The sequence below is a fragment of the Pygoscelis adeliae genome, unplaced genomic scaffold, assembly GCF_000699105.1.
Source record: "Pygoscelis adeliae isolate BGI_AS28 unplaced genomic scaffold, ASM69910v1 Scaffold267, whole genome shotgun sequence".
In the NCBI taxonomy this organism is placed as follows: Eukaryota; Metazoa; Chordata; class Aves; order Sphenisciformes; family Spheniscidae; genus Pygoscelis; species Pygoscelis adeliae.
The window spans coordinates 450,128-475,003 of NW_008825150.1; the positions used below are offsets into that span (position 1 = coordinate 450,128).

General features: G+C 37.9%; 1 protein-coding gene across 1 annotated transcript in view; it reads right to left on the reverse strand.

Moving 5' to 3' along the window:
- Positions 1-296: 296 nt before the first annotated feature.
- The window catches only part of PIK3CG (phosphatidylinositol-4,5-bisphosphate 3-kinase, catalytic subunit gamma), a 29,948-nt gene continuing 5,368 nt past the window's right edge, over positions 297-24,876 (reverse strand). Inside the window, exons 2-10 of the mRNA XM_009328322.1 lie at positions 23,902-23,967; positions 23,572-23,797; positions 19,484-19,587; positions 18,393-18,539; positions 16,455-16,545; positions 12,214-12,344; positions 9,594-9,705; positions 7,505-7,662; positions 297-2,307 (exon numbers count right to left, since the gene is read on the reverse strand). Of these exons, the coding sequence (XP_009326597.1) occupies positions 2,026-2,307; positions 7,505-7,662; positions 9,594-9,705; positions 12,214-12,344; positions 16,455-16,545; positions 18,393-18,539; positions 19,484-19,587; positions 23,572-23,797; positions 23,902-23,967 (1,317 nt within the window). The 3' untranslated portion in view covers positions 297-2,025. The remainder of the gene's footprint in view (positions 2,308-7,504; positions 7,663-9,593; positions 9,706-12,213; positions 12,345-16,454; positions 16,546-18,392; positions 18,540-19,483; positions 19,588-23,571; positions 23,798-23,901; positions 23,968-24,876) is intronic.

Here is a 24,876-nt window from a genome sequence, read left to right on the forward strand (position 1 = left end):
AACTTACTAAAATCTTCAGATTTTTCTTTATAGAACAAACCAGGAATGAATAAAGTGCTCTTAGAAAATGGTAATATTCTATTCACATTTTACAATCATAATAATAGCAATTCTAATACTGTAGACTATTAAAATTTAAGATATCTGACATCGTACGGAGTTGTTAGTATGGAAGTAAAACAATTCCTCTGAGTGGGACTTTGAATACTATTTCTTACTGAGATTACATAGTCTTTAAGTAACTGGATAAAAAATACGTGTATTTTGGGCTAAGCTGCTTATTCATGAATGATAATCAAATGAACCTGTCAATTTATTTCAGATCTATAAAATACAAATCTAAAAATACCATTTAACAGACACTACTCACCATTTAATTTATATTTTAGTATGGTCGTAAGCCTATCTTGCACAGAATAATAATGTAACAGAACAACAAAATATTCTACATTTTAACGTTTTAGATTTCCTTAACTAGAGTCTACCATATACATCAAAAATAGCCGTGCACAGTAACCAATTAAACATCTACATTTCAAGAATAGATTGGTTATATCTCATAACTGAGACACCAATTACAGTACATTTATTAAAAATCCTTCAAGAATACACTCAGTAGTAACAGTGGTAGCAGTAGTTAAAATCTTAAACAGTTCTGTGAAATGATCAAAGCAAATGATAACAGAATTAAAAAATTCAGTTAATCATTTATATGTAATGTAAAACCCATGTAACACTACGATGAAGGAAGAAATTACACAGGCACAAGTGCAAAAAAGCAGTATTGTAAGCCACCTTCTCTCTTTGGTAAAAATCAATTAGCAGGAAGTATACCATAATAATTCAAGTCAAAGACTAATGCATGCTATATAATTTTTCCTTTCCTACCATAGGCAGACTTGATGATTTGCAGGCATCCTGCGGAAGAGAAGTTAAAATTCTACTTAACATTGCCCATTTTTTCCTCTTTTAAGTTTAAATATTGAAATTAAAGATAAGGATTTTTTCTCTTTCATAAATAGCTTTTCAGTAGTATAGTCTCTTAAGGAATTTAAAAATAAATAGCAAAATATACACAGTTTCAAAGATTACATTTAATTCCTTCTAGGTATACCCTGAAAATATATCACCAAAGAATAAATAACTTTGGGTTTCTCAAATATTTGGTAAAATGTCAATTACTCTTACATAAGGAGTTTTCTCTGAGGAATAAGGAAGTACCATTGCTTTTTCTACAAAGCTTTTACTATACAGGTGGAATTTTAGTAACTTTACAGTAAGAATATAATCTGTAATATGATACAGACGTTCCCCATGAAAAAGTACAGTAAAAAAACCTTTCAAAATTAAACCTTCAGAATTTCAGGTTCAAACCTGAGGAACTTCCAGGTAACGATGAAGTTCTCCCGGCGGGACAGTCAAGCTCAGTTGTCTATGTCAGGAGGCTACAATAGTAGTAAGGTAATTTCCTCTAGTGGTAGAGCCAAAGCTCCAAAAGGGCAAAGCCTTAAGGAAGTGACAAACGAGAAGGATGTGGGTGAAGAACACTTGAGTGTAAGCCATCCTGAGAAAGAAGGGACTTGCCTACAGGGATTTCAGTATAACCACAGATTTTAAATAGATTCTTCTGCTTTTGAAGGACTTGACCCTCATGAACAATTAAGGTAATGTCATAGGGGATTTCTATTTGAATTTGCAGGTTATCATCTTACTCAAGCTCCTCCTTCATATTTATCTGAAATGATTACTAAAGAAAACAAGAAAAATGCAGGCCACATCAGCAAAGCAACTAGTTACAAGAATCCAGCAACTTGAAGTGTCATTAGACATTTTAAAAAAAAAAAAATCTTAACTGCAGGAAGACCTTCTGGAGGGGCAGAGCAGAAGTCCTTGCCTTTTTAGAAGATCCATTTAAGCTGCCAGCAAAGTAAAGGCAATTTTGAATGCTCATTTGTTCGGAATTCATAAATAACATGTAGATTCACTAACCTCCTATTCACACCCACAGGTATTTTACATAAAATATTAAGCAGAATGCTTTTCTACTCCTTGTTTGATTCCAAGCACAAGATGTAAAAACCAGTTAAATTGCACAGTCCAGCCCTTATCTCTGCAAACCTCTATCTGATCAAGAAAATGCTTTTTGGCATCTTCTTCGCTTTTCCCTACTGTCAGTGCCTCCCGGATATACTCAATATCCTCTTTGCTGGTTAATTGGGGCATTCCAGTCATTAGCATCATGGAGAACAGGATGATCAGCAGGTTTGTGTGGTGTCGAAGAGCCAAATAAGCCTTCACACATACATCCTACAAGAGAGAAGAATTTTTTGTTAATTGATGAGGTGAACTGAGAGGGATGGTGTAGGAATTTCACAGGACTCTCATTAACCAACGCTATTCAATCACTCAAGTACATCAGAGAGAGGAGACCCAACAGAGCCGTTCACCTGAGCAGAAACGTGAAGCGAACTTCTGCATCCGTCGCTTGGTATTACTTCATTCATCACCACACCTTGGGGCAACAAGTGCTGTTTTGATGTACAAACTAAAGGCTCTTTTTAATAATATTATATTAATTACTAAAGCATAAAACCTTAGCTTCACCAAAATTTCAAATCAATTTCTCTGTCGTATAATGTCTTTCTGTGGCTGTTAAAAGAGACGGCAATAATTCATGGTCTTCCCTTGCAGTTGGTATGTTCCCATTTAAAGGCTGGCAAGTGATATTGAATAAAGCAGCACCTCCAGGGGACTGTTCTTCATTTTATATATATGTCTATTAACTTTGCAGAGGTAACGGCTTATTTAATGGAGAAGATTTTTCAGGCTTGGTGTTCTGAGAAGTTTTTCCAGCTGACAGCTCTAGTTTTCAGGCACTCTGCTTTGCTGTAGGACTTCTGTGTTTCCGTACTGTCATACTGGATTCCACAGATTTTTTTTTTTATAGCTTTTTCACTTCCATATGTAAGTAATTTGTGCTTAACAACATAACCTTTAGAAGAATGAAATTTCTGCAGCTTGGAAAAACACACAATGCTTTTTAAAAGAATATTTAATGCTAAGTGACTAATACATAAACTGAAATGATTATTTCTTATGTTAAATTTATTACTCATTTACTTTTAGAAATAACATCTTAAGGAAGACAATGCAACGAAGAAATCAATCATATATTAGAAAGTTAAATTGGGCCTGCAATGCAGCAATGTAAAAAGATGAAAAATATTTCCAAGAAGGTTGTTGCTATTAAAACCAAGGCTGAAGCAATGCTAATTTTTACCCAATTAAATATTCCATTTAACCTTTCCACAAATGTGTATGAATTTATTAAAAAATTATTAAGAAATCCAAATATTTTCACGTAAAGTTCCACCAACTCTCACCAGCCCCCTAGAACACCGTTTATTTTTGACGGGGTGTATGGTTTTTTTCTTCCTCAGAAATAGTAAGAAGCGCACAAATAATCTTAACATCTATCACTGTTCACATCAGCAACACCAGGACAACCAACCAGACAGGTTAGGAAGATACTAAGGAAGGAAGATGACACATTGAAGATCTGTCTGTAGGGGTTCTTTTTTCCTATTGCCTGGGCCCTTAAATCTTTCACTCTGTTTCCAAATAAATTCTCTCCTGAAATACGATCATACTTACGAACTCTAATGTTAGTATAGCTCTCGTGAAGCAGAAGATAAATTGCAATGGTCAAAGCACAATTTACAACAGAAAACACCATCACCTTATCACAGGGATTAGTTTCTCTCCATGACAACAGGGGGGGGGGGGGAAAAAAAAAGAAATTCTACTTATATATTTTCAACTTCAAACAGGGAAATCATGTCACAAGAGTTAGTGTGTGTTTTGTTCCCCTTGAAAGAGATGAAAGCTCTTTATAGTTATATCAAAGAAGGTTTTACATTTCTCTATGGATGATGCATCTCACTACTGTGGGTGTCTGAGACAGAAAAACAATTATGCAGTCAAGAACCTGGCATCACTGCATTTCAAAGGCAGTTCTTCCAGGAACTCAAAAGCTTTAAAAAATCTGTATCTGCCTGTTACAGTTATTTATTCAGACAGGAACTGAATGGAGTTTTGAATTAACATCTTCCAAGAAAACTAATTTTTACACTTCTGAGAGAGGCAGAGAGAACCAAAAATAACACATACGTATGTGTCAAGGATATGTAGATGTTTACCTTGGGATTAAGAAGAAAGCTGCTAACTGATCTAAAGCCATAGGCAAAATGAGAGGAGCTGAGAAGAAACCAAAATCCTGCTGTCGAACAGACAACAAAGAATAATTATTTTGAGAGCTTGAAACTGTCCTAAGTATTAGTATCCTAAAGGTCAGGCATTTTTATAATACAAAGTGTCCAAGTTCTGTTATATAGGCCATCCCTTCCCTGCACAGTATACTACAAATAAGTATTTTTCAATGATGAATAGTACACCCTTCTGCTTTCTGTCACCTTTATTGGACAATCAAATACATGAGATTTTGTAAACAAATGGTACAGAAGAATTTGATTAGTACTGAAAATACAGATCTCTGTATTATCAAGTCAGCAGGGTAATGAAAAATTAATGAATTAAATAAATTAAATATAATGAATAAAAATGCATTCAGAATTTAATGCAAAAACTAGCAAAGACAATTTTAGGCAAACTAATAATAGGTAGGTGGACAAAGCTCAAAAGACTACGAAGATCTTAGACGAGGCTCTCTCAAGGGTTTCTACAAGTAAGAAGTGAAAAAGTTGCATGTACATAGGAGTAAGAGGGTTGCATGGGTTTCAGCCAAAGGCTGCAAAGGAAATGCCACCGCATATGACACTCGCAGCAAGAGAAATCTGGACAGTACTACGGCAGCTGAAAAATTCATAGATGGAACAGAAAAATACTTGTCTTCTCAGATTAAGTCATGCTTAAATACATTTTTGCAATTAGGACAAAAGATCATAAAATACGGCTTCCTACTAAGCATTTCTGTGACGTCATTAATAACCTCTGGCCTCTAATTTTCATTAAACCATCATAAGAAACGCAAACAAGAAGGGAAGCAAAATTTAGATTAAGAGCTAATAGGAATGAGCTTTATTGCTAGTTCCAGAAAAGTTGCGAGGCCACTGACAGCTTTAGAAGTTCTTTAACAACAAACTATACTCTGTTGCAGTGAACTTTGGTCAAAATTATTTGGCTAATTAACCTCCTCTGACACCTGCAATATGAGCTATGGCTAACACATCTGTATGGATTGTATCCGATAGGTGACAGAGAAATAAAATTTTTAAAAGTAGATGTTTTAAAATATTAAAAACACCAAAGCCTGTAAAAAACAAAGGATTCCTCTGAAGTACCACCTATTTTAATATAGCTGAAGTACAAATTAATGAGAGATGCTCTTAAAAATTAATGAAGGATAAATGCTGAGACTCTTCCATTAATATATGAATGAGTCAGCAGGCACACTGAATGAATCCCTCAGTATTAGGAAACATGATGAAATCAGATGAAAAGTGAAGCTATAATTTTGTTTATTTTTGTACTCTGACCATATAATTAAAACATATATTTTTTACAGCAAAATACGTGATACAGACCTTGCTCTGTATTACTATTTTACTTGTATGGAAGTATTTTAACTTTTTTTTAATTGGTCTTTGAGACAGAAAAGCCTTTTAATGCATTACCGGAATAGCAGTTTATAAACAGTATCTAATGCAGCAGAACTGTACATGAACTTACATTTTTTTGGTCAGTATTATTGTTATCTGTGCCTAAATCATCCCACTTAAAATGACCGGGTCACATATCATGGTCACAGTTCACAAAGGTAAAGTACATAAATCACCCTTCATCTGGTTAATGACACTAGCGGAAATGACACTGGCAGTATCACGGCTTTCCTAAACTGTCTGCATTAGTGGGATGGTAGCAGTATTCAGAAATTCATACCAGAGTAACAAAATGGGTATTCAGTCAAACCCCGGACTCTATGATGAAGGCATGGCTTATTGAAGAGAGGCTAAGACCAAAATCACCTCTTACTGCTTTTGGTATTTGGGCTGCTGAAGCAAAGGTCAGATATTCTCTAAAAAGCTGGATGATCCATATATACTAACACAAGATTACGTCGCTGCAGACACTAACAGGTTGATAGTCTTCCAATTCTCCATTAGCACACTTCCACATTTTCAACTATTTTCTGCTTCCAGAACAGAGGTCTTCTATGAAATGACATACCCTAGAGTGGTGTTTCAGCCCCACACTTGGACATGGTTTACAGCTGCGGCAACAGCATCTTTCCTGTACGCAGCACAGCTCACAGGCTTCTCTGAAAGCACGGGCTCTGCGCTCCCCTCCCATAGCAAAACTCACCCTGCTCTTAAATCTTTTGAGCTACAAGCCCCCTTCAAAACACCTGTACTGTGATAAAGCTAGTCCTTGTGCAAAACAAAGACTCAAAAATCGCACCTGGTTCTTTAGTTATTTTCAGAAGTCTGGGCTCGAGGATGACAATTGCCTCGTTATTTGCTGTACAATCATGTATACGTTCAAAGGGACATATTCACTGTCCAACAAGAAGAACCTCAATGAGGTACTCAGGATAGAAAACCAGACTCCTTACCAGAATGGAGAGACTGGTTCATCCACAGGGAATCCAGAACATCTACGTTAGGCTTTGCTTTGACTCACGCTCTGGAGGAGACTTTTTCTTTTGATATTATAGGAAACCTGCTTTCTAAATCAGGGACTTATTAAAGTCCCTAAAGATGAGCACAGGAGTAACACCCCAGACATCCATTTACTTCTGCTCAGCCGTGCTCTCAGCCATTTCATAAAACATACTAAACAGCATTTTGCTTTGCTCCCTCCTTCCCCAAGTCCTACACAAGCTTGAAAAATCAGAACTGTTTTGGAGGAGCTCAATTTCAAATAGAAGCTGCAGTAGAATAGATTTTTAACACCATTCTTTTCTTTCAGAGCATTTCCATCCACTTCACAAAACCAGAATCTGACACAGCTTAGGGTCACTGCAGATTTCTATTCAGATGCAGTAGTCTGAGCCCCAGAACACGAGGGCAGAATCAGGAGGGAATAACACTGGCAAGGCCAGCTGAGGAATGCCTCGCGCCTGCTCATACTATACAGAAGGCTCTGCTTTGTGCTGTGAGTGTCCTCTAATTGCACAAATACTGAAGCCCTCTGCAAAGTATTTTCAATCAAGACAAGAAACAAAGAAAGGACTGCCTATCTGGTCTACTGCTAACTGAAGCTTTTCAGTGTGGCTTTGTGGATGTTTGAATTCTAGTCCCCATAATGCTACAGATAATTTTTGGTCTTAATTGGGCCTAAAATATCCCAGAATTGTATTATGATTCAGTAAATTTTATTAACGTAATACCCAGGAGCCTAGACCTTTGAAAACTAAGGCACTAATGTTCATTTCAGAGGGTAAAAAACATTGCTTAATTGATTTGCAGCTAGATATTCACTCTACCTGAAATTTATGGAAATGGAGACTTGTCTTCTTTCCAGAAGTCCCCATGACAAACAGAAAATCCGGAGTCAGCACAAAAGGAACTCTTTCCTTATTAATTCCAAGGAAGCTTTTATAATTCCCAAGAATATGGCCAAAATCAATATGGAAAAGGTTACCTTCATAAAGAGAAGAATTCACAGTTAGGCTCAAATACAATAAACTGCCACGAACACTTACTGTATTCACAATAATACAAAACCTCTTTTTTGGGGTATGTATTATCACTCCTTAGTTCAGCAGAAAAGACTATTTCTCTCTTTTTTTTAAAATATATAATTCTGTCCTCTTGGCAAAGTTACTTTTTATTTATCTTTGGCAGTTGTTAAAAACCTGGCAGAACTGCTGTATTTTCTAAACATACACTCACAGCTTTTCAAAAATCAACGAAGGAAAGCTTGTGCCTCAGATCCGTAACAATCAGCTCCCAGCACACCACTACATGGAAAAGGCTTGTGGATTATGTTTCAAATACCCATGGGATTCTGGTGCTATCCAGCTCCTTGGCTAATGTCATTCACTAGAACATGCTTCTTCCTCACAGACCTGCATTACCAATTTCTAAACCACCCTGTACTGTGCAGAATAAGTTTGCATTGTCACCCTTTGGATAACTTTGAAATTGTAGTAGGGTATCAGTTCCCAGGAAAGCGATGAAAAACTCCCCTTTCTAAGGATCGCTACACCTACAGGACTGGAGTGTGCTGCTGCTCTTCAGATTACTTTATTACCTTCACTGGCAGACAAGATGTAAGGATAAAAGAGTATGGTTACTTAAAAACATAGATTTGTAATAGTGGTACATGTATAAAAAAAAGATAAAACATCAAATGATGTAAGATGATATGTAAGATGATACTTAACAGTGATCGGTAGGTGGAACATCCTTAGATGTTCCAGCATTTCAGCCAGTTTCCGAGTCCTCCCAACCTCTCTGCAGACCTCTCAGGCTGACATCCCTCTGGGTTGTTGCTCCCATTAAAGACTCTAAGGCAAATCTGCTCCTGACCACAACAGAATAACCTTTCCTTCTCTGTCTCCCTTTCTACTGATCTGTCCCTCATTTTCTTCCAATGGGCACTACCATTGCTTTATATTATATAGAATGTTGAAATCAAAGCATTTCTTTGTCTTCTTTTCCTCAAGGACTTCTGGTGAACTTTTTTACTGTAGTCTTCAATTAGTTCATTTCTGCCTTCTGGGTACTTCTTCTCTCTAGGCTTCAACTGATAAAACTTTAACTATAATATGATTAATATTAAATATACAGCCTTCTAACTAAGCCCAAAAGTATTTTCTGTCTCTTAGCATTATGTAAAGACTAATTATGAAGTAAGAGGATCATGAAACTGGAAGTGAATTTCTTAGACCAAATAAAACTCCTCCATATGTACTGCTCGTTCTGGGGTCCTTTCTGGGGCTTCCATAAGTAAGTAAAATTAGGGATGAAGCAATGTGCAGCTACAGAAATAATTTCACAAAGTTTGTAATACAAAAAAATTGCGGTTCTTTCAGGAGGATTGCAACTATCCCACAGACTTCAGTAGCAAACCCAATACGCTCCATGTACACTTATTTTCTAGGATTTTCTACAAAGGTATATAAAGCAGTTATGTTCCTCAGAAGTGAAAATAGTCCAGTAGCATCTGAATTCTGACACAGATACGGTTCCACTGAGTACTGTCAGAACCATATCCACACTTCAGACAGGTGAACAGCTGTCTGCTTTTTAAAGTTTTTTGGCTTTTAGATCTTAGATCTAGACACTAAAAAAATACGTTTTACATTCCTCATGACTTAGTTTGTAACAAACTCATCCTTGGAAAAGAATGGCATTATTCATGATAAATATCTAGAGCCTATATGAAGGCCAAAAGGGGTGACAATACATTTCAATGTCAGAGGAGGACCTGAACTTGTAAGCAATGCTGACAGAACTGGATTGTGTCTCTTCATTCATTGTTAAATGCATTATTTATTAAAATGAAAGATAAATCTAGTGAAGTATAGACAGTCCCCACTTCTATGAAATTCTAAAAAAATAACTCACCTGTTTCTGTAATCATAATGTTGTCATTGTGCCTGTCTCCTATTCCAAGTACAAAGGTTGCCACACAGTATCCAGCACAAGAATAAACAAATCTTTCCACAGCTGCCTGAAACTAAAGATAAATCTTAGAGATGTTAAATGCTTCAATGCTAGAAACTAAATTCAGTCATTCTCAAAGTCATATGCCTTTCTGTCGACATGTGTCTATCAACAGTTAGACAAAGTGCCTTGTAACATACACTGTTGCACAGCAGAGGTTAAGATCACAGCCCTGCACGGCACCCGCTGTACTGTGCGAGCAGGCTCTATCCCTTAGCACAAATAAAATAAGCATACAGTTGTCCACACCTTCTGAGAAAAAAAGCTGGCAGAAAGCTCTAGTAAGTCAGTGGACCTACCTAAGCAAAGGAGTTGTGAGTACCCAAACCTGTATTTAAATCCTCTAAAACCACACTGCCTTTCAGTGTTCTGAGATGTCCTTTCAATCTGCTCTTCATGTATCACTGCTAAATACCACTGACAAAGGAGTCATTTCTAAAGCATCTTGTTTCTCAGGAGCTCGGCTGCCAGCTGGATGCTAAAGGCTCTTTCACAGGCACCCGCGGATGAGTCCAGGGAAAATGAATGGATTTTTCAAACTCACGTAAGTAACACAAACACAACCGTATGGGCTCTGTGCTCCTTTTGCCAGAGCGAAAAATGGGGTCAAAGAACTTCAGCGACAAGCAAGTCCTAACATTGTAATAGCTTTAGCAGGAAACAAAGCTGATCTAGCTAACAAGAGAGCTGTGGATTTCCAGGTATGTACATAACTTCTGTTTATAGAAGTAGCATTTTGTTGGAATAGAAAGTAAATAAGCCTATGAGGAGCTTGTATGCATAGCCTAGTTAGTTGTTATAGAGGTCATGCTGTTAAATATAAATGTCAACTGAGACTAGTTAAATTATACATGCTACTGAAAAATCTATTTCTGTACAAGCGATATGTAGCAATAGACTTTTTTGAATAATTAAGTTTGACTTTGAGGGGTAACTAATTTATTTGCATATCTTTAAGGCTAATTGAATTTCTGTTCTTTGATGTGACATCTCCCTGTCTTCTACCCAAAATTACCAGTAACTAGAGTTTCAATGGATGAGACAGCAGTAACTCTCAGTGCAAACCATTCTCTCTGACTTGTCAGCAGGAGAATTTTGATTATCGCATGATACAAAGCTGATTGATGTGCTTAACTTGCTTAGGCTATACTGTTGAAGCAGTGTTCAAGTTTTAATTGTGCTTTTCATGGCATTCTTTTTGGTTTAGTGGGTATATCTGTGCTCTCACTGCTATATTTTATCTTCTAGAAAGTTTAACCAAGTCATCAGAAAATAGCTTCCAAAGCAAATAAAACTTACTGCAGGTGGTTCTGGTCCATTCATGATTGATTGAATTTGAATTAAGATCGTATTTATTAGTCATTAATTCTCTTACCGTTTTAATCTGTAGTTGGTGTCACTGTGTGAGATACTGCTGTGTATAGCAATGAATCCTTTTGTAACTATAGGAGTTGGACTATGAAGGTTAGCAGTGTGTTAGATATTTTTCTGCCAGAATTCAACAACTTGGTTTTCTAATTTTATACTTACATGTCAATTGTAACATAAAGCTGTGTGACAGAAGACCTTTGTGTTTTGTGAAAAATTGTGGTATTTAACAAAAATTTCATACACGTTTGCAGTCAAAAACTTAATCAAATTTAATCACCAAAGTAGAACTACCTTTACTATTTTTTGTACAATTACATTCTTAATATTTTTCAGATGTTCGGTTTTTTTGTTAATGTGGATTTATGGGCTCCTTGCAGGCTTGACAATCCTTTCTCATTGCAAAGCACGCTTTAGATTTCTAGGTGTTGGTTAAAGTGTTATTTCAGATATAATTACTAGATAGATCTTAGCCAATGTCACTTAAACGAATAGAGAATGCTGTAGATCTTTTTGTCATCATAGGCATTCTATAGTTTGGCTTTTTGCAGATTTCCTATTGAATGCAAAGGCAGTTACATAGTCACAGGAACCTGGGGATTCTCAGCTGAATTGACTAACAGGAAGTGGCAAAAATAGGAAACTTTTTATAAAACAGTGTATTTCAGATTGAAATTCAGACTGAAAAGGGAGATAACGTGGCAAGATATTTAATACCGCTTATTTGCTTTGTAATTGTGAATTTCTATCAGGATAATGAAACTGTTCTGATCCATCTGCCTCAATAGTTGAACGATTCAAGATAGTTCACAAACTACTTTCTTTCCGGGGTAATAATAGACTTTCTGACATTTTATGGCACTTCTTGGAGCTTATTCATTCTTGCTATCACAGCTAGTGTTCTGGATCAGGGTTGTCTTTTTAATAAATATTTTTATTGATTATTTAGTTTTGCCTGAGTCACCATCCCTGGAGGTATTTAAAAGACTTGTAGATGTGGCACTAAGGGACATGCTTTAGTGGTGGACTTGGCAGTGCTAGGTTAACAGTTGGACTTGATGATCTTAAAGGTCTTTTCCAACCTAAAGGATTCTATGATTCTAAATTAGTAGGGCGCATTTGAAAATCCTACTTAAAAATTCAAAGAACTCACCTTCTCTTCAATCATGCATCTTTCCTTGAGCCATTGGTTTAGTATTTCATCCTTAAATGCACCAGTGTTGCCAACGGTACTCTGCTGAATTTTGGCAATTGTTGTAGCATCTTTCACAATTTCAATCATTCCTAGAGAAAACAAGGAAGAAGTTAGAAGAAGTTACTAAATTTGTATCAAAGCATATTAAAAATATGCAAAATTAAATTTAAAACTGTGTTTTTTAAATCAACTGCAGAACTTCACAGGTTGTGAGCAGAAATTCATTTTACAAGCAACAGTGGTTCTTGTTCATTCCCAGCTGACACCAGCCAGAGCTCGTAACTAGCCTGGCATCCTAAACTCCTCCATGAGAATGTAAAACCTTTTAAAATGGGAAGAATCACATGACGAGTGGGGACCCTCTGCATAAGGCTCTTCCCAAGGAGAGGAACTACCTCCTGTCCTGATCCCCTGCAGAAGCCCAGGTACCATTCACGTTTCCACCAGCTTCTCTCCAACTTCAGAAATTTGAGGAGCTGAAGAGAAGCCGCAGTGTTGCAGCAGCCTAGGGATGCAAGTGTTGCCAGAGCTGTGGCAGAGGAACAGAGCTGGCCCTCCTGCAGTAAATCCAATTTAAGCTTAAGTGTGCATATGCACAGAAAGGTTCAGAAATACCAGTATACAGTGAGGTATAGCAGTGGGATTGCTGGCGGAAAGCTCTGGCTGTTGGGGCCCAGAGGTTGGTCCCTAAACTGAATAGATCCTCACAAAGGCAAATCATCACATCACAGCAATATGGTGCAGAAACAAGGACCTGTACTGTTCATACTAACATGGCATGCGATGAAGGGGAAGCTAGAGAGAAAAGCAGAAACAGAGGCTGCAACACAACTCTGCACTGTAGCCAAGATTAGCAAATGCAGTCTGCCCTTGTACTGGGCATGCAGGTATGAAGGAAGGTCAGATTTTAGTTGAATTTATTTGGTAACTGGAAATATTATATTTTCTTCCTCTGGTTCAAGTTCAACAGTGTCTTCTAGGTAAAAGCCTGGCTTCAGCTCCAGCTCAAAGATAAGCAGCAAACAAAAATATCCCTTTCTCCCCAAAGTGATTCAAAGCAGTTTCTGATTTGGTTTCAGTTTGACTCTCTGAAATGGATGAATTTCTATCTATTCAGAGTCCTACCCTTTTGCAATTACTGAATTATGTGCAAATTTTTCAGTAACAGAGTAACAACGCAGTAATCTCTTCCTGCCCCTGCCTTCCACACATGGCTGAATTCATAGCTGAATAACCCCTGGAGCTATTTCTTCTGTTTTGACAGTGGCCTGGATTTGTTTGTAATAGAACTGTTGTGGAAATACGACCTCCAAAACCCACCGCCAACACCATCAAATTAAAAAGCTCTGCATTTTGGTCTGTGCTTGTCAAGCTGTTGTCTTCCTCCTGGGAGTGAGCTCCAGATCACATTCCAGCTGTTGAAAAGGCTTCCCCTGCCTGTGCTCACAAATCTCCCTCTATCGGCCAACAGGTCCTTGATTCCAGGGGAGCAGAGCTGTTGCAGGAGGCATCTTCTGCTTCCCCTTGCATTTGAAACTTCTCCTAGCTTAGCTAGGTTGATTAGCAGTGTCAAAAGTCCCCAGATTTTAAAGCAGCTGCTAATGAAAACCCTTTACTGATCATTCTCCACTGCACTGCCAAAAGGGTGGTATAAAACCAACACAGAATGTTGTGCAGCTTATTCTGCCCAAGTAAATACTTTAAAGGTATCGTGGTAAAAAAAGTTATCTGCTGGAATAGTATAGCTCTACTGGCAAATCCTTCTAAATACAGACATGCCTCTTGGTAGGTTAGTCCTAGAGAAGGCTTCAGTAACTGGGGTAAAGGATGTCAGCTGGGCTGTATTCAATCGGGAGGAAGCGCAGCAGTAAATGCACTATGCTATGTGCTTCTGGGGATCTGCGGTACTCAAGCAGGTGACTCTAACATTAAGTGCCAGCTTGAACTTCTTAAATTTGGCAGTGATGCAGCATAGTAAGTAGTGATAATTGCCTCGCAGAGCTGGGAACATATGGCCATATCAAAGGGAGAGAGAATAGGGTATGATCTTTTACCAGTGATACATAGAAGAGAAAGTTGCTCCTACAGAGGTCTATTTGGCAACAGCAGTGGGGAGGACGGATGTTTCCAAAATCCCAAACTGCATTGAATGCAGATGTCTTCAACAGGCTGAGAAAGCTCTACACAGGAGGGGATGCCAGCCCCAGGTGTAAGACACCTGGCTGTTTCCCTGTGCTCAGTGTAGAATGGGGTACTGTCGTTGTGTCAATACACAGAAACTGCCCCAAGTTCCATGGAAATACTAAGAGGGAGGGAAGAAGATGCTTGGAAAAAGGCCACATAAGAATATTGTGAAAGCATATTTGCATGCTGCTACTCTTCGGTTTTGTTCCAAACAAGCATTAGCTCTATGTCAAAGTGTCCCACACAGGGTATTACTAATTTAGGCTGCAAGTATTCTCAGCAAACTGAACAGGAATCTTTATGTGATTAACCATGCCCCTACTGTGGTGCTGAAAGGATGCTAAATCCTTACATCTCCCCCATGTGTATAGGAAAATAAACAATGATTTCCTTGAGATAAAAAAATGGGAAGTCAATTAAGAATTCATGAAAGAATAACGAAGTCTGTAACTTGAATATAAGAATGCTAGGATCACTGGCAGAATTCCTCCACCTTCCTCCATTATTTCAATATATTACATTGTCTTAAGATGCTTTTAAACAAAATTAAATTAAATCCTAAAAATCTTTCTAAAAATTAGGTTTGTTATACCATACCTAAAGAAGAGGAAAAAAACCAACCCTCCTTATATTTACAGTTAGTTAGTATTTTGGTATATAATGTTCCATTTCCTTTATTATTAGAATTCCATCAATACAATTTATTTAATTTTAAAACATTTAGTTAGGAGAAAGGAAACTCTTTTGTGTCACGCTACCAAGTATTTTATCAGTGAGTTTGGGTTTTTTGCATTGCTGAGATACCTTGAAGTCAAAAGAAAGGATGATAAAAATTTTATGTGGCAATGGATTTTAGAGAGGAAGTACATTACAGATATATACTAAAAAGAGTTCTTAATTCTACAGGGACTCAGTTCATTATTCTTCGATCCATAAAGCAAAATATATTGCTGAAAAAGAAAGAACTAAAAAGCTGGAGATCATGGGAGACACACAGCAGTATGTATATTATCATTATTTTATCAATCCATGCAGTTACTATCATACTGTCAGCTACACCAATGACAGGAATTAACAAACTTGCTGATTTTTACACATGTTCAAGCTTTAAGTAAATGGCAGAGCTGTACCTGCTAATCTGTCTCACTGACACACTGTTTATACCAGCCAAAGCATTTTTTTCCACACAATAGCTTCATTTGGGCATGGCCAATTTTTCTGCACTGAGGAGGCTTTCCTCCAGCCAATCGTTCAAGAACTGCTCAGCAAAATTGACTCTACAGTCAATTCTGTATTATCTGGATACCAGGAAACTGTGCTATGTGGATGTGCTAGGGTACATAATATATGCAAATCCAACCACAAAGAGTCAGTTTGGAGCCATCAGGATGTATAAATTATACATCAGTTTGGCATTTCTGGATGTAACTGGACTCTTCCAGAGCTGATCAGGTTGCTCTACACACCATCAAGCAGTTCACCAGAAGCTTTGTAAGCAACTACTTGATTTCTCCCACCATGAATTCTGGAAAATAGATCATCTGTACTGCAGGAACTAACGCGCACTGAGAAATATTGCCTGAGCATCCTGTTGAGTAATGCCGTTGCTTCTATGTAGTATAGGGTATGAAGCTTCAGGTCAGGAAAAAAACATAAATGTTTTGCTATTTTAACTCTTTTCTCTATTTTATTCTTATCAACACATTAAAACACATCTTGAATAAATCACTCACTTTCACCGCTTTTTCATACCAAATATTGTTATTAAACAAAAACTTGCAGCAGGACCCAAACAGTTGGACTTGCATAGGAATCACAGTCAGTTAAGCTAGTGCAGCAGCTGAAGGATACCCATCAGAAGGGCAGAAACCATTGCTAAGATGCAGCTGAAGACTGCTCACAGAAAGTGTAATAAACTGCTATTTATCTCAGGACCACAGTGCATACTAGAACAGTTCTCCTACATGCAACTTCTGTATTTTGAATTTCTAATCACGGTAAGTGTGACCACATACCTATTTTGTTCCCTGTAGAAATACAACCATACGGTAACAAACAGAGGTCCAAGGATTCTGCTTCCCAAATGGATTCCATAATTCGAAGAATCTAGTAAAACCAAATGTATATGCTAAGTTATTTCAAATTATTTGGACATTACTTATTACTCACACAAATAACACTACCCAGACTTCTGAGATGGGGCTAAATTTTATTGTCTATTTGTGCTGGTTTTGGCTGGGATAGAGTTAATTTTCTTCATAGTAGCTAGTACAGGGCTATGTTTTGGATTTGTGCTGAAAACAGTGTTGATAACTCAGGGATGTTTTCATTATGGCTGAGCAGTGCTTACACACAGTCAAGGCCTTTTCTGCTTCTCACCCCACTCCACCAGTGAGTAGACTGGGGGTGCACAAGAATCTGGGAGCAGACACGGCTGGGACAGCTGACCGCAGCTGACCAGAGGGATATTCCATACCATATGACGTCATGCTCAGCATATAAAGCTGGGGGAAGAAGAAGGGGGGGACATTCGGAGTGATGGCATTTGTCTTCCCAAGTAACCGTTACGCATGATGGAGCCCTGCTTTCCTGGAGAAGGCTGAACACCTGCCTGCCGATGGGAACTAGTAAATGAATTCCTTGTTTTGCTTTGCTTGCGTGCGCGGCTTTTGTTTTACCGGTTAAACTGTCTTTATCTCAACCCATGAGTTTTCTCACTTTTACTCTTCCAAAATTCTCCCCCATCCCACCAAGGGGCAGTGAGCAAGTGGCTGTGTGGTGCTTAGTTGCCAGCTGGGGTTAAACCATGACACTATTTTACAGATTAAGAGATAAATACAGAAAGTGTTCAGCCATTCAAGATTATCAGTTACAGAACCAGGGTTTATATTTCCTCATCTGTCCTGTGCCCAGGCAACCTATACTGTTTTATAAAGTATTAATAAATATATTGTATGATTTCTACATGAGCTGAGATTGAATACATTAGCAAGTATGTCCATTTTTTCCCATAAATAACCCCAAAAGTGCTAACAAACCAGTTTGTCAGAACAATCACTGAAATATTACTAGAGCAATGCTACCTACCGATTACTTTGTAACTTCACCCATTGCATAAATAAATTATAAAAATGCTTCACCAGAAAAACAGGCCATCTTGCACTAAATAAGATTCCTTCTCCAGAACACCAAAATGTGCAATATGTATGGCACATGGCAGGAGAAAACAGGGTAACAGTATGTACTGGGTCTGGCTGGGATGAAGTTAATTTTCTTCAAGAGCAGCTTGTATGGTGATGTGGTTTAGGCTGGTGACCAAAACAATGCTGGTAACACACTGATGTTCCAGCTATTGCTGAACAGCGTTTGCAGAGCGTCAAGGCTGCCTGTTTCTCACTCTGCCCCACTGTGAATAGATCAGGGGTGCACAGGAGGTTGGGAGGAGACACAACCAGGCAGATGATCCAAACCAACCAAAGAAATATTCCATGCTGAATAATGTCATGCTCAGCAATAAAACAGAGAGGAAGGGGGTTAGGTAGGTTAACCATCTTTTGCATAGGAACTGGCTGGGCATTGGTCTACCCATGGGATGTGGTGTGTGACTGCCTTTGCATCACTTGTTTTGTTTTCTTTCTCTCTTCTTCCACTTCTCTTTTGCTTATTAAACAATTTTATCTCAACCCACAAGTTTTCTCGCTTTTACTCTTCCTTTCCTCTTTCCCCATGCCAGCAGGGTTAACCCACAACACAGTAACATAAAAAATTGTAGCACAAGAAAGAAGATCCAGTTTTGATGTCAGCCTTGCCATACACAGTTTAAAAAACAACAGACAACCTCATATTTCATATGGACAGTAAAGATAAGGTATACACACTTCTGAAAAGTAAAAAGATTTTAAAATATTTTAAAATATTCACGTTATTCATTTTACACATTTTGGCTGTCATACCTGTAAAATAAGCATGTCCTGACGGAGGTCATCTCCATGTTTGAAGATTATGCCTATAGTTTCATTTGATAGAGCTGTTGGATCTGCACATTTAAACTCAAGCCAGAGGGGCTTCTTCTTAGATGCCATTACTTTACATTTTTCTATCTGTGAAAGATACATTTATTGCTAGCCATTGTACTCCAACACAACTAATCTTTTTACACACCAACTACACAGTAGTTTACCAACTTCCAATCAGTTATATCACAAGAAACACAATGAAAGCACATGTAAGGAATGGTATTCAATTGCCACATAAAGCCTCACTGAACCTGCACAACTTTTAGCGCTGTCCATGATAAAGGAAAAAGCATGCCTTGACTCTCTGAAACTGGATTTAGCTTGTAAATCTGCTTCAGACAGAGAAAAACCCTTTTAAACCAGGAACAAGAGATTCTGAAAAAAGTAGCAAATAACGGACCTTCACAACAGCACTCTGACAGGTGCTTTGCAAAACCGGAACATAATCATTGTCCAATGCAATTTACCACATCATCCACCCTTGTGACTTCTAGCAACTTCAGTTATTCCAGATTGCTTCATTCAATTCCTTTAGCAAATTGTTCAAGTTCATGGGGAAAATGGCATTTGTGCAACTACTTTAACATAATCATTCATAAAATAAGAACATAAATTCCCTATTTAGTTTTATTACATTTTTAATCTTGAGAAATTCAGCACTGAAACTACTGAAATTGCATTATTTGAAATGTTTTCTCAACTAATTATGTCTAGTACAACTGTAGCATGTAATACTTTCTATTCTGGAATTCCTGGTTCATAAGTAACTGAAAAATCATAATTGCCATTTAATGATTAGGATTTTATGGGTTGTTGCATTTTTTTAGTGCATGGTAGCATGTCATTACATTTTGAAAAATGCTAATAGCTTTGGGAACAAAAACTTACTGAGTCCATGAAATGTCATTGTACTCACAATGAAATAAGACCTTGAGACATATTAGCAAAAATTTTTACGAAATGACACATACTTGCAAATAGGAGATTTTTTTCCCAAAAGAATTTGTAGAAACTCAGAATATACTTACCACTAGGGCTCCTGCTCTTAGCCCAGGATCATATGGAACTCTAAAACTTTCTGGAAGTTTGCTGCTCTGTAGTTTTTCAAGCTTTTGTCTCAGCTGTGCAATAACTGCAATTACAAGTAAGAAAACACAATGAAATCAAAAGTTGGAAGGCAAAAAAGTTACAGGATTTCAAACTTGTTAAGCGTCATGACTTAGCTAAAAACCTCCTCTGTTCAGCTACTTTTTAAATTGCTTTCCTCAAGGATCTCCGGATTTGAGGAATGGAGAAAGACTCTTTAAACATGCACTATTAATGGTCAGGGCTGTTTCAGATACCTAAAGGTAAAGTCTTCAAGCACCTCACAAGTCATGTGCCCTCTACACAGTGTTAGAAGCACTGCACAGTGCTTGGTGTTCTCCTGAAGAAGCCAGGAGATTGCATTAAAATGTCACCTTTCATTTAAAAAACAAAACACAGCACAATACACCAAAAAGTATTTTGCCCTTATAACTGCCAAGGAAACGTTGAACTATCTTCCCCAAAGACTCAGAAGGAGGAGGCATTTAAAAGCACCTTGCATTTTCCAGTATTATTTTGACCTACCTCATTGCTCTTGCAGACAAACTCGTGGCTTTTGCATTCTTGGAGTCAATTATACTGTAATCATAAGGACTCCAACTATAGAGATACTGAATGTCCTATCGTCCTAAAACTGGTTTCATAGTGCAGCCTTGATAATCTCATTCCAGTAAGAAGAAAATTTGCTGTGTATTTTTACAAACAAGAATTTTAATGTTCGTATATAAACCGAATCTTTTCATTCATAAAACCTCAAGCTTCTGAATCTTCAGCTTAGAACAGTATGCATTATACTACATATGACACACTTTGTTCATCTCAGCTAACAGGTGTTAGGAGCATAAGCAATACACTGGGTATTACCCTTCGTTAGGACAAAGACCTGAACACTCTTCTAAAAGAAACTGCAGCTACACAGCAGAGCCCACATATACATGTTCAAGTAATTTTGGAGATACAAATTAAAGAGCAAAAAAAAATTGTAATGAGAAATCTAGACATGGACCTGGATACTTAATATACAAAATCATAAAATCATACAATTGTAGAATGGTTTGGGATGGAAGGGACCTCTAAAGGTCATCTAGTCCAACCCCCCTGCTGTGGGCAGGGACATCTTCAACTAGATCAGGTGGCTCAGAGCCCCGTCCAACCTGACCTTGAATGTTTCCAGGGACGGGGCATCCACCACCTCTCTGGGCAACCTGTGCCAGTGTTTCACTACCCACATTGTAAAAAATTTCTTCCTTATATCTAGTCTGAATCTACCCTCTTTTAGTTTAAAAGAGGGTAGATTACCCTCTTTTAAAAGAGCCATTACCCCTTGGCCTATCACAACCCTACTAAAAAGTTTGTCCCCATCTTTCGTATAAGCACCCTATAAGTATTGAAAGGCTGCAATAAGGTCTCTCTGGAGCCTTCTCGTCTCCAGGCTGAACAACCCCAACCCTCTCAGCCTGTCCTCATAGGAGAGGTGTTCCATCCCTCTGATCATTTTTGTGGCCCTCCTCTGGACCCGCTCCAACAGGTCCATGTCTTTCCTGAAAGAAAGGACGCTGGATGCAGTACTCCAGGTGGGGTCTCACCAGAGCGGAGTAGAGGGGCAGAATCACCTCCCTCGACCTGCTGGCCATGCTTCTTTTGATGCAGCCCAGGTTACGGTTGGCTTTCTGGGCTGCAAGAGCACATTGCCAGCTCATGTCCAGAAAATAAAGAAATTTCAAAAGTTGTTATCAAGTTAAGAAAGTCAAGCCAAAAGAATTACCTGAGAACTCACACAACACAAATGTTACATTTATCCTAAAGGCTTTTAGAAAAGAACTACCTAGCAGTGCCAGGTGAGCAATGTGGTATCTCCTCTGGTAAAAAATAAATAAATCTGACAGCAAGATACAGGAGCTAATAAGTGGACTTTATAATCAGACACCTTTCAAAAACAAAACCAAAATAAACCAAAACCAAAATACCCCTAGGTTGTAGTAACTTGGGTCATGAAACAGCTTTCTAAAATGTAACTATCGATTTCCTAGACAAATCTAGCTTGATTTCGTAAGTCTCCTCATTGTAATGTAATGTGATTTGAAAATTGTATGCCAACCAATTGAAGCTATTAAAGATTAGGAATTAGCTGATTTTAAAATGCAAGTGAAGGCGCTTGCTAAAACAATTTCAAGTTGATCTGGCTTAAGAACAAAGTGCTAGGCATTTTAAGAGAAGAAACAGCTGCATAGACACGTTCTTGGGAGACAAATCATCTACTAGAGTGGTGATGAAAGCAGATAATCCTATGCAAACTGTAATATTATGATCTTAAGAATTTATTTATTTATTATTATTCGCTATGTTCAAATATAAGCAAAGAGATTACATGAAAAGCGAAAGAAACAGTTTGACAGCATGACTGCTACTGGACTAGTATGGACCTAACAGGAAGGAATTTACTCTTCAAAAAAATCCACAAATACTAGAGGAAGAAAAATATATACAAGAATTAGATGAGGCTGCATGACAGAATGAAATGAAATAGTCCAAAACATTCAGACTGAAAATATAAACAACTATGAACATTATAAATGATGGGGCAAAAAAGAAGCAATAAACTAAAGAAGAAATTTTAGGATATACATTTTTAAAAATGTAAGAAGTAGAAGCCTGTAGGAAAAATCATATCCTCAATAATCTGAGAATAAATTAAATTAGATATAGCATTAGTAGGACACTCCATAGTTTCAGGAAGCCTTATTCAGTGAAAATGTCAATTATATAAGTCATCTTTCAATGTTCTGCTGCACGTTACATTCAAAGATTCTTTTACTTCAAAACCTGGTGGGTGTTAATGTGATTGCTTTCTCTTGAAAATTTTCTTCTTTGCCCACATATCCTTCAAAGATAATGTATTATGGAAACCGCTGCTGTTACAGACATGTGCATCTGCAAGGCTGTAAAGTTTCTTTCCAAAACATGGGGTTCTGACCAAATATATTTAGATCACAGAGCATTTTAAGATAAATTTTAGAAAGTTGTTTAGAAAGAATATTTTATATAGGGGTTCAGTAAGTCCCCTAACTCACACTATGTGGTAACGTAACTGATATTACATTATATATTGAAGAATAAATGCATATTTCCTTCAAATTTCTTCTGAAACACCACCACAGCCACTTCTGCATAACCAGAGTGGAACGGCTTTCTGAACCAAGGAATTCCTGGCCTGGAACATACCAGGCTGAACATGCAGGAAGAGCTGGTCTCTCTACAGCTTTTAGAATTTGGATATTGTCATATGTCTTCTCGCACTTGCTCCCAACACCAAGCAACTAACAGGAATGATGACAAACAAGCTTTTAAGGAAGTCGGGGGGGGGTGGAAAGGCAGGCAAAACCCAGAGGTAAACAGGCATTGCATAACCCTACTGTGGCTTCCAAAGCAGTGCTTACAGGAACTAGAAATAACAATACCACATCTGTGTCTCACAGGACTCCTATTCAGCACATTGCAAAGCCCCAAAGATGTGCTCTGTATATTCACTGCTGATCCACCAGCTACTTTCACAGCCTAGCAAAGGCTGTACTGGACTCCTCCCCGGTCTTCTTGCCAAGAGTCTTTTAGTGACTGCTTAGGGTAAGGCTGTGTTTCTTGGCAAGTGTCACTTTTTCTCTTTATTTCCAGTTAATATTTGTGTCCTGTTGTTCAGTGCTGGCATTCAGCTAAGTCTTATGTACAAGATCTTAGCTGTTTCCCAGTTGCATGGTGTGAGGTTCAAGAAGATAAGCCAAAGCATGGGAATGTACTGGGTGTCTGTAACATTGATATTCTTCCCCTTTTGGGGTGGAATGAGCAAACAAATGTATTATTGGTTCAATCACTATCGACTTACTCTGGTATTTTAAAGGAAGTAATAATGATGCCCTTTAACAGTAATTTATCCATTATTTTTGAAAATAAACAGTACAATTTGCTGCCTAGATTTTCAGACCCAAAGAGAAAAAACAGTATTATTGCAAATGAAGAAATGCCTGTTAGCAAATACCTTGAGAAGTGACATCATACTTTTCTGCAGAAACTGATTTTATCTCCATTGTGACTTTATGCAGCAATTCAATTACTTGAACCTGCTTCATGAAATCGTGTAGCATTGCTTTTCCACAGCCCCTAAGATAAGCTTCTAGGATGACTGCAAACCTCTGTTGGTAATGCATGGACTGGGCAATCTCGCTTCTTAAGAACCAAAACAAGAAGTGACCAATTCTTTTGTTCTAGAGGTAAAAAAAAATACTACAATCAGCATGCATTTCTTGACAAAGGGTTTTAATAATGCCAGTAACTTCAGCATAAGTTGGCTGTATTTTTAAAGACTTACTCTCAAACCCCGTTTTAGCAGAAATCTGGCTAATGCACTGTCATGATATGGCTCGAATTTCACAGCCTGAGGAATACAAACACAGAAGACGTGTTATTAACATATTTAAGATACCGTTGCACTTATACTTTACCAATGACATCTAGAGAGCGCATTGCTGCAAGAGGAGAAAATGTATAACAAAACAGGTCATTTGAGGAAACAAAGTTGAAAAAAACAAAGCAAGGCTTCTCTGTGTTTGATTCAAGACGCACTTTTTATTTGCAACAGGTTCTTTTCAGGTATATTATTAATGTGACAAAGAAAGCAACGCAGGGAGCAGCTAACCAGCTACTCATGAAGCCATGTCAACAAAGCAACATCATTCTCAGGCCATAGCAAAAACCAGCAAGATCAGAAAACAGTCTGCAGTCTGACTGACACAGAGAAGGCTTGAAAAGATTATTGCCAAATGAAATGATGTATTTATAATCATTCTTTAATGAAAATTTTCAATAACAAAGCACCGTTTTTTTACAACATCCACCACTTTGGGACTGGGGCACCAGGGTTCACTGCTGGGTTCCCCAGCAAGCATGAGATACAGGAGCAGCTTTTCGGAGCACCTCATCTCAGGCATTCTGGCCTTTAGCCCCTAAATGAACCACAAAATAGAATGAAGGCTCTGATGCACATCCTATAGCAATGGAGTACAATTAAGAGGAAGACTTCACCAGAGCTTTTTTTTTTTAATGACTCTGTGAGCACAGATGTATTTTTTCCTCTTCCAACAGCCGCTCCCCTCCACCCAAGCCCACAGATATTTCCAAGCTACTGCCAAAAAAGGGTGGAAACAAAAAGTCAACAACTTTTTTGAACTGTCAGGATTGGAATTTTTTGCTGTTAGTCTCCTCCTCATCCCAATAGCGAAGCGAATTGGTCTACCAGAAAACTATCACACTTCCAGATACTGGGCCATGCCAGGGAACTTATCCA